The sequence below is a fragment of the Thunnus maccoyii genome, chromosome 7 (genome assembly GCF_910596095.1).
Source record: "Thunnus maccoyii chromosome 7, fThuMac1.1, whole genome shotgun sequence".
Classification (NCBI taxonomy): Eukaryota; Metazoa; Chordata; class Actinopteri; order Scombriformes; family Scombridae; genus Thunnus; species Thunnus maccoyii.
In genome coordinates this window covers 31,758,271-31,776,492 of record NC_056539.1, presented here as the reverse complement: position 1 = coordinate 31,776,492, position 18,222 = coordinate 31,758,271, and the positions used below count along the sequence as shown (strand labels likewise).

General features: G+C 37.3%; 1 protein-coding gene, 1 long non-coding RNA gene and 1 pseudogene across 2 annotated transcripts; 2 read left to right on the top strand and 1 right to left on the bottom strand.

Moving 5' to 3' along the window:
• Positions 1–2,389: 2,389 nt before the first annotated feature.
• Positions 2,390–4,351, bottom strand: LOC121900618 (interferon-induced protein with tetratricopeptide repeats 1B-like). The gene is made up of 2 exons (XM_042417048.1): positions 4,347–4,351; positions 2,390–3,701 (listed from the first exon to the last, which is right to left on the bottom strand). The coding sequence occupies exons 1-2, from the start codon at positions 4,349–4,351 to the stop codon at positions 2,390–2,392; spliced, it is 1,317 nt and encodes a 438-aa protein (XP_042272982.1).
• A 6,005-nt stretch (positions 4,352–10,356) lies between these two features.
• Positions 10,357–11,812, top strand: LOC121900617 (annotated as a pseudogene).
• A 1,191-nt stretch (positions 11,813–13,003) lies between these two features.
• LOC121899942 lies at positions 13,004–17,000 on the top strand. Its single transcript, XR_006096834.1, has 3 exons — positions 13,004–13,027; positions 15,938–16,000; positions 16,905–17,000. It is a non-coding gene; the product is annotated as an uncharacterized LOC121899942 (long non-coding RNA).
• The last annotated feature ends 1,222 nt before the right edge of the window (positions 17,001–18,222 follow it).

Below are 18,222 nucleotides of genomic sequence, written 5' to 3'. Positions count from 1 at the left end.
ATATTCATGTTCTCTATGAATGACTGAGAGACGTATATTTTAAACTTTTTATGTCTTTTATTTTCTTGTAGTTTTCATAGTGTCTACTGATCAAAGAGAGAAATCTTCAAAAGACACCTGTATGATGCGTGGCCATTATTGCATTGGACCAGTGTATCTACAATAGGAGCAATACAACAAAACAAACAACATATTTCTGTTTCTCTTTCTGTGACATTTTGCAGGTGAACCACAACTCTCTGCCACTGCTATTGGTTGAACTGTTACTGTAGCTCAGTATGAAGTCTAGCTGTAATACGAAGGAAAAAGTCCACAAAAACAAATATTGGATCAGCATCATTTCTAGGACTTGAAAAGATCTGAGGTTAAGCCAAGGTCATCCAGAGCTTCATCTTTGTTGGTAATAATACTGACATTTCTGGCTGTGTGTAGTGATACACCCATCTGCCCAATGAGGCAACAACCACTGTTAATTATTATTCAATAAAATGATATTTGATTAATGATTTACTTTAATGATTAGGTCAGTAAAGGCTTCCATGGACACGGTAATGTCAATACAGGAAATATTGTGAGACTTTGCTTTTAAGCAGCAAAACTGAAAACTGAAATTATGAACTTGACAAGTCAGAGGAAACTCTGCAGAGGAAACAGAGTTTGGACTTTTAGATACTTAAAAATAAAAAATGTCCTGACAACTGTGATGGAGCTCAAGATTCATCCTGCCAGGCAGCTTTATTACTAATAATTTCACTGTATAAACTTGGAATCTGTGTATAACAGCTGACCACACAGAACATTCAATACTGATAGATCCTGAACCATCTGGTTGGCGTGTCAGGAGGTAAATAAATAATGAATGAATGAATAATGAATGAAGATATGCTGCTGCTGTGTGTAAATGCATATTTAGATCTTTTACTTAAGTAAAAGAACCCAATACAACAATGTAAAAATACTTTATTACAAGTAAAAGTCCTGCATGCAAAAAGTACTAGCAGCAAAATGTACTTAAAGTATATAAGTAAAAGTACTGGTTTGGTCACTTTATACACACAGTCACTTAATTTAAGTTGATGTGAAGCTTATATGAGGCTTCAGCAGTCAGCAGTTAGTCATTACAAGTGGGTGTCTGACACATTTACAGTCTTTTTAGCATCAAATTCCCTCTTTGTGTTTCCTCGGACAGTGTTTCCCTGTTGAGTTGCGGTGGAAGTATAGTAACAAAAAGAGGGACTTTGGCACTAAAAAGACTGTAACATTGAAAGATATCTACTTGATTTGACTCCTTTGGATGCTGAAGCTTCATATTAGCTTCAGATAAACTTTTAAATACATATTTACACAGATGGAGAGGATTTTACACCCTATATCTTAACCTGTAAACTCGTCCTTTAATGTTGGCAGCAGTTTTCCAAAGTTGTAGTTTGACGTCTATCAGTGTTTTGTGTGCAGTGCTGCAAAACTGTGTGTGTGTGAAAACTACAAGAAAATAAAAGACATAAAAAGTTTAAAATATACGTCTCTCAGTCATTCATAGAGAACATGAATCTCTTGTAAATTAACCACCAAAACAAACTTACAGAAGATTTTATAGTGTTTACTTAATAGTATTTGTATATTGTACAAGTTTCTAACCACACAATCAGTTACACTTTGTGATTATATTCAGGTTATACAACATATTAATCATTGCTAATCACTTTTCTGTTTCACTACTACAAAGCTTACAGCAAAGCAAATGTCATGTGAAGCGCATTGTGTTCTTATATAAGAAAAAAACAACAGCAACCTAGGAATATAGTGAGCGCCATGGTTCTATGCGAGTCCAGATGTTAAAATACAACATCTGATCAAAATCTATCAGTAATGTAACCAGATATACATTATTACTGCTGACCATTTTCAGTGCAAATTTATAGTTTTTCACATATTTTTTTTCTTCTTTCCAGCAGCTTTTGTCTCCCATTAGTTCTACTATAGTGTAAAAATAAACCCGCTACAACTTTGAAATCAACAATGAATTAATTATACATGACATGTTTCTAAACTTTCTATTTTCTCCGTACTCAGGTGTTTACTTCTCCGTGTTATTTTATCCTCATCATTTCATTCAATAAAAGTATTATTGAAGACAGGAAAAAACTCTTTCAGCTAATGATCTAGCTTCATCACTAACAAGACAATATGTTTATTCACAAGACGTATGTAAACCATTGACATTTGTCTCATAAGTATCTGTAAAATTATTTGAAGTATTTGTTTATGTAACCTCCACAAATCTTTTCTGCAAGTTTTTCTGATGTGTATATAATCAGATATATAATCGGATAGGTACAGATTTTTTAGGTAATGGAGTACCTACAGTTTCTACAACAGTTGGGATTTTCTAGTCTTCCAGCTTGGCCAGGAACTCCTCTATTTCTCTACACATTGGGCTTCTGTTTCTTTCTTTAATCTTCTCCAGAACTCGGACGCTGTTCTTTCGTAAGAAGCCATGTTGCGGTATCTCTGCTGCCTTCATGTGATATTCTATCGACCTGTTGTAATCTCGTCGATCAAAGTTTAAGTGTTTTGCGTAGTAGTTGTAAAGCATCTGTTTCTCTTCAGGTTCCAGGTCCATTCCTAGCAGTTCCTGGTAAATCTGCTCAGCTTCAGCCAGGCTGTGATTTGACTTTGCGTATATATTTGCCAGGGATATTTTCTTCAGAAGTCTTGAATAAGGGTAAAGAGAAATCACTTCTCTATGTAGACTGATTGCTCTGTCTATTGTACTTTGCTTTGGGTGACAGTTGCTGTGAAAAACGATCCTCCATTCGTAGCAGAGTGCAGCACATGTCTTCAGGTAACGTTCATCTGGATGTTTTTCCAGAGCCTCCTCTGCCAGAGCAATAGCCTCATCAACAGATACATATTTATTGTAAACCCATAATAATGCTTTGATCCCACTGTAGCTGCTGACAGGATTTCTCAAAACCTTTCTGGATAACTCACGTGCTTCATCTTCAATTCTTTCTCCTTTCATAGCACGCTGCTCAAGGTCAAGAACAGCAAGGTACAAGTTCTCTGGATCGTGTTCCTTGGCCATTCTTATTTCCTCCAGGATGCCTTCCTTCACTGGTATTTTGCGATACTTACGAGCACTCACTAACGCTATGATACGGCTGGTGTTCCACTCCACCATGTCCGGCTGCATCCTGATGGCTCTCTGGAAGTAATCTGCCACCAGAGGCTTTTTATCTTTGCCGAATTTCATCAGGGTCCAGGCTTTTTCAGCGTAGATCTCTGAATGGAGCTTGTCCTGGGATGGAGATGGGTATTCTTTCAGCAGGGCGTCGACCTTTGACAGGTAAGTCTGACACTCTGCTTGTTCTCCCAGGTGGTGGTGCAGCCAAGCCAGGTTCCCGTAGTTCACCACCAACCAGGGACCTTCATCTGAGATGGTGTTTCTCAACCGGCGGAAGGCCTCTGTGGCCCTGCTGAAGAAACGCTGGGCGTCTTCAGTGAAGCCCAGCTGGTAGTGAATGTACCCCTGCAGGTTGTAAATGTGACCCAGCCAGCTGTTTCCCTCCTCGGTGCCGATGTCCTCCAGCTTGTCACTAAAACGGAAAAGTTTGGACCTGCTGGGGTCGATGTCCCAGGTGAAGTGACACTGCAGGGCCTTCAATTTGGACTCCAGTGTTGACTGACTCTGAGCAGCACTGATGGAGAATAAAAATAACTAATATTAAAACATGTTAATATAATATGCTCTGAAGCTTGATATGTTTGGGTAACCAGTGTTCATCTCATGTGGAGGGAGGGATAGAAGAAACGGACTAAGGAGCATTGAGTGGACAGAAAGGAAAGGAAGGCAGGAGGAAAAAGCAAAAGGGAATGAGGTTAAGAAATCAAAAAGTGAGCTGAAACAGGCAGGGAGGAAGGAAAGAAATGAAGCGAGACATGGAAGTTAACAAGGAAGACAGGAGGGATGAACTAGAGGAAGAAAATTAGTTTATAGGGAGAGAAAGATGAAGTAAATGGATGAGTAAAGAAATATCAGAAGAGATAAAGCAGGGAGGAAAGAGTTGGAAATGAGGGAAGAACTGAAGAAAGCAGAGCTTTAGCAACAACTGAGGACAGTTTTATTAAAACTTTTAGTTCACTTTTTACACTCATCTTTGATTGTTTTCAGGCAAAAAAGAAGCATGGGATAAAATTTACAGAAAACAATTGGTTATACTATAATATTAATAAAAATAAATAAATAAATAAATACATAAATAAATAAATAAATATTATTAATAATAATAATAATAATAATGTTTGTTCATGCTATTATATGAAATTCAGAGGCAGCTACTCACCTCATTATCCTGCAGTTTCCTCGACTCAGTATTTCTCTAAATATTAGTCTGAAGCAGCGTTTGGGTTCACTGACATAAAATCAGTAGCTGTTGTCCAACTTCTGTTTCGCTGTGAATAATTTGATGTTGAGCTCAGGTTTTTATATGTTCATAGTGATGCAGAAAGCAATTATAGAGGTGTGACGCAAAAGCTGTAGGAATGCAACAGATCAAGTTCTACTGCATACCTTTACTTTTGTTGTAGAAACCTGCTGCAAGTTTCTTTTGCTGTAAGTTTCTTTTACTGTAAGTTTCTTTTACTGTAAGTTTCTTTTGCTGTAAGTTTCTTTTGCTGTAAGTTTCTTTTGCTGTAAGTTTCTTTTACTGTAAGTTTCTTTTGCTGTAAGTTTCTTTTGCTGTAAGTTTCTATTGAGTAGAGGCATGTTCTCCCTTTTCTTGAAGGATTTCTTTTCAGATCATAACATGGTTTTATTTGATATTGACTGCCATGCTGCTGTTCAATGCTCTATGCACAGTCATGTGTTTTAATGACAATTTTGCTGCAGATTTTGCTGCTTCATTCAGTACTCGTGGTTGTATTACACGGTGTAACAATGGAAATGATATGGTTAATCAATTGAATGCCATATGTTTGACAGCTCTTGACCCAATAGCCCCTGTCAGGGTTTGGTCCTGTATTTTGATGAAAAGACAGAAAACATCTAAGCATCAGTTACTCCTGCTGCCTCACCTCAACCTTCCCCTGAGGCCTCTCCCACGCTGTTAAAGGAGTTTGCCTCCATGTCTCTTAGGGATTTGGTCGATGTTGTGTCCAGTATTAATCTGTCAACTTATTCATCAACTATATTTAAAATTCTTCCTTCCAAATTATTCAGAGAGGTTGTTGGAGTCATTGCCCCTTTGCCTCTCAGCATTATGAAAGAGTCTCTCCTATCTGATTTGGTCCCAGACCATTTTAAACAGCCTGTATCCAGCCTCTCCTGGCATAGATTTGACACTCCCCCATAACCGTAACCATTGTTACAGAAGCATATTGCCCACCCTCTGGTTCCCCCTCATGTCACCCCAGTGAATAAGTGGCTCAAGGTTGAGCCACTAACCCCTCCAGAACCCACTATTAACCACCACCATTACAGCACAGCTACTTCCTTGACTACATGTGACGTCGGAGATGAGAACCATGTGCAGGCCAGCCCGATGTATTGCGGGTCAGGGAAAAGATGGCAAACAAAATACTACATCAACCGGGCAGTGTTCAAGGCAAACCAGCCCACAGCCCAATAAAGTGAAAGTTTCCTCTTCGTCAGCCGCCAATAGACTTTGCATGTCTCATTGGCAGACCAGTCAGGTGTATGCAAGCTAGCAGCACCGCACATATGCTGCTTACTGCAAATACCTCTGTCCCAGCCCATGGTAGCAGGTTGCTGGGTTGGCACTTTGGTGGTGTTGGTACATCAGGCTTGTTGCTGGCTTTTGCCACACAGTGCTCCGCCCTCAGACAGGCAGTGCTCGACCACTGGACTGCTGATGTTTCTTGGTTGTGGCTGGGTTCGGACTAGTGTCGGTTCAGGCCCAGCTGGGAGTATATCTCATCCCTGACAGCCTTCGCCTCAGGTGTTAACCAATAGAGAAGCCCATTGGAGGGTAGTGATGGGCAGAAATGAATGAACAAATTTTTTTGAACAAATCTTTTTAATGACCGGTATGTCCGGTCAGCCTGTCGAACGTACCCAGTGCTCATAAATCCTGGACTTTTCCCACTCATACCGCCCATCACCCACTCACTTTTATCGTAGGGTACTGCTCACACTGTCTGTCTGCCTGCTACGGTGGTTCAGTTGCTCAAAACATGAGTGAGCACCAATGAATGAGCGGGAATCATTGTCTCGAACAAGAACATCAGTGAGTGCCTTGAGTCGAGACAGCCTGGCAGCTAGACTCACTGAACGAGATCAAATGAACCATTCTCTCGAACTAGGATGTACGAGTGAACGAGAAGTGATTTAATTGGACTTGAGTCGAGACAGACGGCAGGTTAAATTGAACAAGACTGAACAAACTGCTGCTCTCTCGAACTAGGAGGTCTGCTACCTGCCCCTCAAAAACACTGACAGATGGTTGGTCAGTGTCAAATCATATTTCTGTAACATCGTAGTGAGCTTATATAGCCTACCTAAATACAAGGGGGATGTTGAATCAATGCATTTAAATTAATATTGTATCTTTATTAATGTAAACTTAAACATGATGACTGGTAATGCACTGAAGGGAAATTTTGTGGGGCAGGCAGCACTAGCTGTCGAATGTGCCTGTACTATAACTGAGTGTCACGGAGAAACTGACAGCATATTTTGCAAAAAGTATCATAACTTGAAAGGTTTGATAAATTTACATGTATCAACTTGAAGGAACCAATACTGTGAAAAGAATCGGTTCCACCCATTACTATTAGAGGGCAGAGCACGTATGACATAGAAATAGTAGTTACCTGGATGTAACTCCAGTTGTATGAGTACATGCGCAGCCCTCTAATGACAAGCCCAGCTGGCCCTAGTTGTTTGTTGCAGCGTTCCAAAGGGAGACACACAGCGAGTGCGCTAGGGCTTTATAGAGGGAGGATGCTGCACGGTTGCTACCCCTCGATTGGGCAGTGACTGCAAAGATCTTTATCAGTTGCCGATGTGGAGCCTTGTAGAGTAAACCAATATTGAAGCCTGCAAACTGAATCATTTAAAAGCACTGAGATAGTCTTTTAAAATGTCATTACCATAATCATGTTATGAACTTTAATGGTCAGGTTTCAATCAGATGTTCTTGGACTCATATATAACCATGGTGTTTCTATATAACTGGTGTGTTGATTTTGTTTTTTTTCTTAACACTATTTTTGAAGTTTATATGAGAACATAATGCACTTTATATGAAATTTGCTTTGCTGTAAGCTTCGTAGTAGTGAAAAATAGAACTGTTTGATGAGAAATGTAAAGATTAATATGATGTATAACCTGAATATAATCACAAAGTGGAACTGATTGTGTGGGTAGAAACTTGTACTCTCTACTAATACTATTAAATAAAAAACTATAAAATCTAATGTATGTTTGTTTTGGTGGTTAATTTACAAGATATTCATGTTCTCCACACAGTTCTGCAGCACTGCACACAAAACACTGATAGATGTCAAACTACAACATTGGAAAACTGCTGCCAACATTAAGATGAGTTCACAAAAACAATCAGGAACCCAAATGAACATTGAAACATGTTTTTCTTGCTGTAATCATTCCTCCCAGTCTGAGTTAGTCATATCAAGTGGATATCTGACACATTTACAGTCTTTTTAGCATCAAATTCCCTCTTTGTGTTTCCTCGGACAGTGCTTCCCTGTTGAGCTGCGGTGGAAGTATAGTAACAAAAAGAGGGACTTTGGCACTTAAAAGACTGTAACGTTGAAAGATATCTACTTGATTTGACTCATTTGGACGCTGAAGCTTCATATTAGCTTCAGATAAACTTTTAAATACATTTTTGCACAGAAGGACTGTGGATTTTTGTCCCCCATTACTGACATTGTAAGGTCATTATGAAGGGATCTTCTAATGGTCAGTATGAACAGGAGGAATGGTTTAATGTTCATTTGGGCTCCTGACTGTTGTTTTAAGACTCGCTTGACAAATTGTGAATCCTTAAATTGGGCAGTCAGGCACTAAGTTTCTGTTGCTGAGAAACGAAAGTTAAGATTCCTTTGAATGACTGGTAGACATCACAGCTACTCTGTTAAATCTTGCACTGAAGCACCAGGAGTTAAATAAGAACCATGCACATTTGCTTTTTATTAGCTTTTCTTCTGCTTTTAACTGTATTCAGCCACATGTTCTTGCACACAGGCTCTTATCTAATTTTAAAATGGATTTTAGCACAGTATGTTGGCTCACTGACTTTTTAACGAATAGATCTCAGAGGGTCCGGGTCAATGGAACCCCGTCCAGTAAATTCTCATCATCTACTTGATACCCTCAGGGCTGTGTGCTTTCACCACTTTTATTTGTTTTATATACAAATGAGTGTCAAAGCAATCATGTATCAAGATTTGTACTTAAGTATGCTGATGACTCTGTGATTGTCACCAATAAGAGCAAAACCAGCTCAGAAGACTTAATCACCTATTTTCGTTTGATTGTTTGTTTAAAAGATACATCCTTGATAACCATTAAAAATAAATAAATAAATAACAGTGGTGGAAAGTACTTAAGTACACTTACTCAAGTACTGACCTTAAGTACAATTTTGAGGAACTATTCCACTACTTTCAGAGAGAAATATTATATATCTTACTGCACTAAATTTTTCTGACTGATATCAGATCAATATTTTCTACATAAAACATGCAATCACTTTATGAAATATGCATTATTATAGATTCAATTAATCAGTATTATTATTCTAATATATATATATATATATATAACATATTCATTGGTTATATATATATATATATATATATATATATATATATATATATATATATATATATATATATATATATATATAACCAATAAATATGTTATATATATATATATATATATATATATATATATATATATATATATATATAATATACTGTATATGATAAATATATCATTCTAAATTGAGCCAATTTGCACAATGAGTAGCTACTTTTGATACTTTAAGTACATTTTGCTTGCTTTGCAAATTTTGCACTTTTGCTTGAGTAGAATTTTTAACGCAGGACTTTTACTTGTAATGGATTATTTTTTCATTGTGATATTGTTACCTTTACTTAAACACTTACATGCTGTTGCATTGTTAGAATCCACAAAGACCCCAAATCTGTTTTTTTTTTGTTTTTTTTTAAGTCAATAAATATTTCCCAGCTGTTTCCCAAGTTACGGGACACCACTTTCTTTTTCAGTTCATGGAGTAGATCATTGCTTGTCATTTCATTTTTAATTCACAAACTACTACAGCATATGATTCAAGTTGAGGACAGTGGTGGAATGTAAATAAAGTAAATGTACTCAAGTACTGTACTTTTAATTTTAAAAGGTAGTTGTACCAACCAGACAAAGCAGACAACTGCCCAGGAGCCCCGAAAGCCACAGATTTACTGCATATCATTTGGACATACATCATCATTAGTTGAAATACTGTGTCAAAATCTGGTTCTAAGATTTTCATTTTTTTAGCTTATGTTTTGCTTGTTTATTGTAAAGCTGTGTTTTATTGAATTGCACAGAAAACCCATGGAGTAACCTGGGCATAGGAGTACTGTAAGGCTGCAAGCAACAGTTCGTTATCAATAGGCTTGACAATTTTTTTAATAATCAAATGATTGTACAGTGTATAAAATGTCAAGAAAAAGTGACAAATGACAATCATTATTCCCTGAAGCCCAAGTGAACATATTCATTGGTTTTGCCTGGCCAACAATCAAAAACCCATTTTTTTTGAGTTGAGATTTTTCCTTAAAATGTTACTTAAACTATTGATCAATTATCTTAACTAGTTTTACTGTCAGTCGACTAATGAACTAATCATTTCAGCTCTGGTGTGAGTCAGAAAACATCATGAGACTTACAGAAATCTGATGATGATTATATGAACTGGTATAAAAACTTGGAGGGGACAAGTTTCCATTTTATTTCTTTACAAATGAAAGTTTTCAAGTTGCACCTTCCTCTGATGCACCTGCCACATCTTCTAGTCTGCAGAGATTTTTTTCAAAAACATTTCTTGACAAATGAAAGCAACTTCGTCTGAGCACCATACTTTTTCCCCCCTTTTCAGTATGACAGACATGTGGCTGCATGTTTCTATTAGTGGGAAAATGAAGTGTTCAAAGTCCAAAGTCAGTTCTCCACATGGCATCATTCACAACGCTGTAGAAGTTATACATTACTGATTTTATGGTGCTGCACCCAAAGCAGAAGTGCACATAAAGAGAAAAAACTTAGTTAGAAAACTACTGAGTCCAGTTAACAGCTGCATGATGAGGTGAGTGGCTGCTTCTGCATTTCATATTTATAATCAATAAATCTCTACTAATCTCCTTACCAGCTCAGCATATTACCATACTGCATATGTGCTTTGATATTAGTGATTTTTCTTTTCCATCAGTGCTGCTCAGAGTCAGACGATAATGGAGGCCAAACTATGGGCCCTGCAGTGCCACTTCACCAGGGACCTGGAGTCCAGCAGTTCCAAACTGTTCCGTCTCAGGGACAAGCTGGAGGACATCGGCACAGAGGAGGGATACAGCTGGCTGGGTCACATTTACAACCTGCAGGGGCACATTCACTACCAGCTGGGCTTCACTGAAGACGCCTGGCGTTTCTTCAGCATTGCCACAGAGGCCTTCTGCCGGTCGAGAAACACCATCTCAGATGAAGGTCCCTGATTGGCGGTGAACTATGGGAACCTGGCTTGGCTGCACCACCACCTGGGAGAACAAGCAGAGAGTCAGACATACCTGTCAAAGGTAGAAGCTCTGCGGAACGAATACCCATCTCCATCCCAGGACGAGCTCCATCCGGAGATCTACGCTGAAAAAGCCTGGACCCTGATGAAGTTCGGCAGAGACAAAAAGCTGCTGGCTGCAGATTACTTCCAGAGAGCCATCAGGATGCAGCCTGATGTGGTAGAGTGGCACACCAGTCATGTCATAGCATTAGTGAATATTTATAAGGACTACAACAAACCACTGGAAGAAGACATCTTGGAGAAAATGAAAATATACCTTGCTGCTTTATACCTTGAAGAATGTGCAAAGAAAGGAAGAAAAATTGAAGATGAAGCACATGAGATGGCCAAAAGGGTGTTGAGAAATCCTGTAAGCAACTACAGTGGTATGACACCATTACTAAGGCTGTACACAATGTATGTATCTATGGATGAGGCTATTGATTTGGCAGAGGAGGCTCTGGAAAGACATCCAGATGAACGTCATCTGAAGTGGTGTGCTGCAATCTGCTACGAATGGATGATTTTTTCGCACAAGGACAATCCCCTGCAGAAAAGCATGATAGACAGAACAATCAGTCTCAGTGAAAGAGGTGACCTCTCTTTAGCCTCATTCTTCACTTAAAATAAAAATATTTCTTGCAAACATATACACAAAATCAAACCATAGTCAGGCTGAAGCTGAGCAGATTTACCAGGAACAACTAGGAAATGATCTGGAACCTGCAGACAGACAGATACTTTACAACTTCTATGCAAAATATTTACACTTCATTCAAAAGGAGAGCTACAAGTCAATAGAATATCACATGATGGCAGCAGCGATACCACAACAATCTCCCTATCGTGAGAACAGCATCAGAACTCTGAAGAAGATTAGAGAAAGAAACAGAAACCGAATGTGTGGAGAAGTAGAGGACTTCCTGGCTAACCTGCAAGACAAAGAACCGATAATAAAGAGGAAACATTTACTGCACTTCAACTGAACAATTGTTGTACCAACATTGTACCAACAGATGTGGAAAACATTTGGAAAATTTGGGATGTTTAGGCTATTTCTACTTTTCTTTACACTGACCATTTTTCAAAGAACAAAGCTGTTTTAGCTAAAATTTTGAATTAAAACAACATTTTATTCCAGGCAGAGAAACTATCTAACAATAAAAAGACTTGGATCTCTTCGAGTTCGGCTCGTATTTGTAGCCAATTTACATTTTTTAATAGGAGTCCTAATACCTGGAATTCAATTCTTAGTAATTTTGTAAACTTAACCCCACATGTTCTTCCTCAGAATTAACTTTTAGTATCTTTCTATTTTTAACAATATTATAGATTCTGGTTTGCACAGGTGAGCGCATGAATGTTGATTTTATTTATATATTTTGCTCCTGATGAGATTTGATTCTATTCTAAGGGAGCTTTATTGGCTCTGCCTGCACATCTCTTGTGATTCTATGAATATTTCCTTTTGTTTTAACCTCTTATCATGTTTTTGACATTTTCTATTTTTCTATTTCAATATTGTGCAAATAAACAAAAAACCCAAATGATGTGTATGTCAACATTTGAATAATAAAACAGCATTTCAGTCTGATGATCAGGTTACTCAGACATCTCAAAGCACATCTTGTTGTCAGTGCTGACAGCAGCTGACAGCCAGTAAACTTGACCCCAAGCTGTTTCCATAGCAACGTAATATGGATAAATGTATAGTTAATAATTACAAGCAGTTACTGACTGGTCACTTCATACTAATGCAGTTTCTGATCCTAGGAGCAGTGTGTAAGATCACTCTGTTGGTTAACAGACATCAGCTGCTATGGCAACACTGATAAGATCAAGAGTGTAATTTCCTCTTTTAAAAATTTCACTTTTGTAGTTTTGTTGTAACATCGTTGTCCCACAGTCCAGACAGCAAAATCCAGATGAAAGAGGATCTGAGCTGATTAAAATGTTAATATGTTCATCTGTATCGATTACTTTCCATTATTACTGTGTGCTCACAAGAAACAAACCTCAATGACAGTTCAGGAAGTGGTGGAGCAGAGAGTTAAGATCAGTGAAAGATTGTGTAGTTTGATGAAGATGATTGATTTCACATGATTTCCTACTGCCACTTTAAACATAGTGTAACAACTGCTCATATGAACATCACTCTTCATGGTACATTTTGTGCGTGGACTCACAATACCTGCGGACATGTAAATTTGAGATATACTTCTGAGTGCTGAAACTGTAAACTTAAGTTGTGAGTGATCCAACTTGCTGTTACTACAATATCTTCATCTTTTGCCAGTGTCAACATGCCACAAAAACATGCAGGGTGGGAACTTGCAGTGTTACTTTTTATAACACGCTTTGCATAGTAAGTTGTGTTTGACCAGAAACACTGATATTATGTTGTCAATGGTGGCAATGGTAAGATAGTTGAAGTTTGCAAAGCTCGGTTTTAAACCTCTTGTGGGGTGTGGGGTGTGAACCGACAGTGTTACTTTTTATAACACATTTTGCATAGTAAGTTGTGTTTGACGAGAAACACTGATATTATGTTGTCATCATGTAGAGAAGTGTGTCCTTAGGCTGTGAAAGAACAGTGAAGAGGTTGACACATCAGTGGTGGAGGTATAAGTGGGTTTAGAAGCAGAGAGGAACGATTATCTTAGAGACATTTCACAACAAATTCAACACATTTTTATAAGTTTTCCTTTTTTCTGTTGACAAACTGGATGTGTTGAATTTTGACTGGGTGAGTTTCATTAACATAATTCTGAAATTTTATTGATATGATGCTCAAGGCTGAGGTTCATTTTGATGCCTGGAAGGAATTGATGTTTTCATTATAATCATTTATGATTGTTATTTGATAATATTATAGTTACATTTGATTCTATTTAACTCAACTGCTGACGTGTATCACGTCGTCTCATTTCTGCACTGGGGTGTAGCTGTTATCAGTATTCATCTAGACATTACTGCAAGTGAAAAAGACGAGGAGTTGATGGCTTGTTGAACTGTGTATTGCAGCTGTGTACAGCAAGAAAATTCATTAATTTTGCTGCTTTGAAAGTAAATGAATAGCAAGCGAGCGAGCCGGCAAAGTTTATTTATATAGCACCTTTCACAGACACCAGTCACAAAGTGCTTTGCAGTCAAAGAAAATAAAATCAAATACAATCAAAATCAATAAAAACACAGACACCAGATTTATTCATTATTTTATTTGTCAGGGTAGATGCAAAAACATATTGTAACAGGTTAAAGTAACATGAAAGAGATGTATTGCATATAGGATTTTCTAGCCAAGGCTAATTTGTGACTGGTCAGTCTTTTCTACTTAAAAATAGTCATAGCATATCGTTACCAAAAATACATTAATTAAATTCTCAATAACAACAGTATTTATATCACATAACAATCAATTTACATATGTTGCACATGTGTGCACATGTGTATGTTCCCTAATTCATGGTGTATTTCATGATGTATTTCTGTGCATAATATTTATAGGTGTATGTGTCTGTGTACGTACATGCATAGTCTATATCAGTGTGTGCATGTATGTTTATCTGTATGTATCTATTCCTCTATCTGTTTGTACAAGTCATGCACACATGCACATGTGCATGATCATAGATTAATGATTGCAGATTTGGTTTTGTTTCAGCCAGTGTTTCACCTTTTCATTGAATGTTTTCAGATCAGTTTGTATTTTTATTTCTGTTGGTAGGGCATCCCAAAGATGTATCCTTCTTACTGAGAAAGATGACTGAGCGAAAAAAGTTTTGCGTTGTACCATCCTGCAGTTGCCATTTGCTGATCCCCTTGTGGTGATTCTATTGGTGTTTGTTTTTGTTACATATGGACAAAGTACAGCTGGGGAGAGATTATTCACACATTTAAAAATCAGTTTGAAAAAAGAAAACTTGATAAAGCTGTCATAACTAAGCAACTTGTGCTTTTTCAGAATTGTACAGTTGTTGGGCCTTGGCTGCAAGTTTGGCTATCAGCAATAATTAATGATCATCAAAGATAATTATTAATTATTAAACTCAATAAAATTATTAATAAGAATTAATGATAACTGGGCACCACCCTGAACTCAGGGAAAAAGATAGCCAACTCAATCTCAAAGTGTACTAATCTTTCAATTTGGAACTTTGATTAATATTTAACTTAATAACTATAAAAAAATCACCATATCAATAGCTAGTTAAGGTTGAAGGATTTTGGAGTTCTTTGCCAAACAGGGGTTGGCAAAACTCATTCTTGTGCAACATCAAAATAGACAACAGGTATATCCAAAAACATTTATTTACCAAAAAGGTAAAAGAGCAAAACACACAATATTAATCTAGCTAAGTGTACCTATACACATATATATGTGTGTGTGTGTGGGGAGGGGATGACGACAATGGTAAGATAGCTGAAGTCACCTGACCATGTGGTGTTCTGAACCAAAGTTTGCAAAGCGAGGTTTTAAACCTCTTAACTGTGTTAACCTCAATATCATTATTCAGCCAGGGTAAAGAGACTCTTCTTTGCTTGCATTTAAAGATTTGTGTATATTTCTCAATCAGTTCTGTGAGTATTTTTCATCAAAGTGTTATAGCAGTTGTCTAAATCACTGGTTTGTAAAACGTTATTTCAGTCAGTATTATTTAGTTCATTTTCAAATAGTTTCATTTTGTTTGGGGGAATGACTGCATTCCTTGATGTGTGGTCAAAACCACCAGCAAAACACAACAGCAAAGCAGCAGTGAGCAAACATTTCCATTATCTCTGTGCTTATTGTCCAAATTACCTCTCTGCTATAGGCCTGTCCTTGTTCTGAAAACAGTGGCCAAAACAGTGAGTAGTAGCAGGGAGGAGCAGGAAAAAAGGACAAGAGTGGAGCCTAAGAAACCACCCATATCCTCGGCAGCCATCTTGACTCATTGGCAGCCATCTTGACTCAGATAAAATATACAAGGAGAGCAAACAATATAGACAAATTAAAATATAAAATACCACAAACTACCCAAATGCCTGTCTGAATAGGTGGGTTTTTACCTGCTTTTTAGCTTCTTTTTAAACACAGGTTCACTATATAAAATATTTCCTGTAATCTGCAGATTTACTCATCATGATGAAGCTGATCCTGTCTCTGACTCTCATCTGGACACTCTCCAGCACAGGTAACCTCACTCACTCTTAAAACAGCATTTCTGCAGGTTCCTGTCATGTCAGGTAGTTCATAATTCTACTATTTTTTTAGTGTGTCTGCCAGGTGCTTACTTTCGTTCAAGTTCAAGTTCATCATCATCATCATTTATGTTTTGTTTGTTATATCATCTGTATAGCAACCACAGAAATCTACAAACGAATATAAAAACACTAAAAAGACTAATTTGCAGCAGAAAATATGTTTAGAAAGAAACTTCATGCTGCACAGAATTAATTTTTTTATCAGCATAATGAAGAAACATCTTTTATGGAGCTATCAAGTTACAAAAAGTTCCCTGTCAACATATTTAATGTGTTTTTCCTACAATATTCACTCATGTCAACTAAAGCATGATTAATATTTTTATAGTAACATACTTATAGTTATGTTTAGGGACTCAAAGCACATTGTTAAGATAAATGAAAGATGATGGTCTTGATTAAATAATAAAAACATCAACACAGACTTGAAGAACAGGACATGTTTACTTTTTCAATACTGAAACAAAACCACAATCTTTCCCCAAACATAAGTTTTTCTTTATTGGCCACAGAAATGTCCCAGTTAACATCATTTTACATAGTGCCGTTTCATTCTTTAAACATTTTTAGAAAGAGAGATAATGCAGGCGTCACCATGACAGAAAACTGTACATCTAAAGGCTGCAGCCATTTAATTTGATGACTGATTTCTGATATTTAATATATTTGTTAAGAAGAATTTATTGGATTTATTTTGGTTTAAATATCATTCTGTCATTGTGTGTTGTAATTTGGGATTGTCTCTCATCAGATTAATTTTGCATACTGTATCTGTGTACAAACAGGATTTATGCTAATTGTTCATCTCACCATCTTTTATTTCATAAATTGCAGCTGAAGCTCTTGAGTGTTGGCATAGTGAAGGGACTGACATAGGAAGAAATGAATTACTTCCATGTTACTCTACTGAGTTGTGTGCAACTGTTGCCTTACAAGGTATCTGTAAAAAGTATAAAAAGAAATCAGATTTTTCCTTAATGTCATTCACTTATTCAGTTTTAAATGGGATTTCTGCATTACAGTGTTTGGTCTGTGTTTCACTTTACAGAGAATGATAATGGGACTTTCACTCAGGACACCATCAGGTCGTGTTTGCCATCCTCCATTTTCAGTGAAGGAAAGCACACATTTTCATCCAGTGTTGGTTTAGCAAGTATGGCTGCATCTGTTCATTTGTGCAACACAGATCGCTGCAACAGTCAAGTCATTCCTCGTAAGTAAAGAGAAAAGTTTCCCTTTTTAAAGACACAAAATCACATTCACATGTAGTATCAGTCTAATGTTGATCACAGTGAAGAACAATAAGTCACTTTGTGTCTTGTTCAGTTTCTGCCATGTCTCCTGTTCTGTTTCAGACCCTGGTGTTCTGAAGAAAAACAACCTGCAGTGTTTCACCTGTGATGATCCGTATTCTGCTGTGTGTAACAAGACAGTTCAGTGTGTGGGAGTGCAGGACCGCTGCTTTAGTTGGACTGGTGAGCCCTCATGATCATTTTGTGCCTCAAAACACATTATTGCTGACTTCAAAGTGGCCTTTTCCTGCTGCTTTAATTTGAAAAAACTTTCAAACACTGTGGTCTAACAGTGATCTTGTCATCCACAGTGGCAGATAAGGATGGAAAAAAAATTCGTACCTTTGGCTGTGTCTCTGCCAACATCTGTGAAACTGCTCCTCGTTTGATGCCTCGGCATGATTCGTCTTTAAAATTCATCAGTGAACCAAAATGTTGTGGAAGCAGCCTCTGTAACTCAGGCTAGTCTGTCAAACTGAATGTGATCCCTTTGCTGTCTGGACTCATTACTCTTATCATCTATTAGAACAAAGAGAAACTAACAAAATAGTAAAAGTAGCTGTGTAATGTGTGTGAATAAGCCAAATACATCTATCATCTTCTCACTCAGTTACACAGTGAGATTCCTTGGAACAAACAATCAATCAAACAAACATTGAATGTTTCAGCTTGCTAAGTAATTATTTTATTCATAACCGCAGCATCCCATCCCACAAAATGACAGGGCAACCGACAAATTTTGAAATTTAAAGTATCTTGACTAGAATCTTGATATATTTGGATTCATATGGACTACATTTTTACACAAATTAGCTCAAATCCAATCTCTCTTGTACATTTTTATTTGTTTCTTTTCAAAT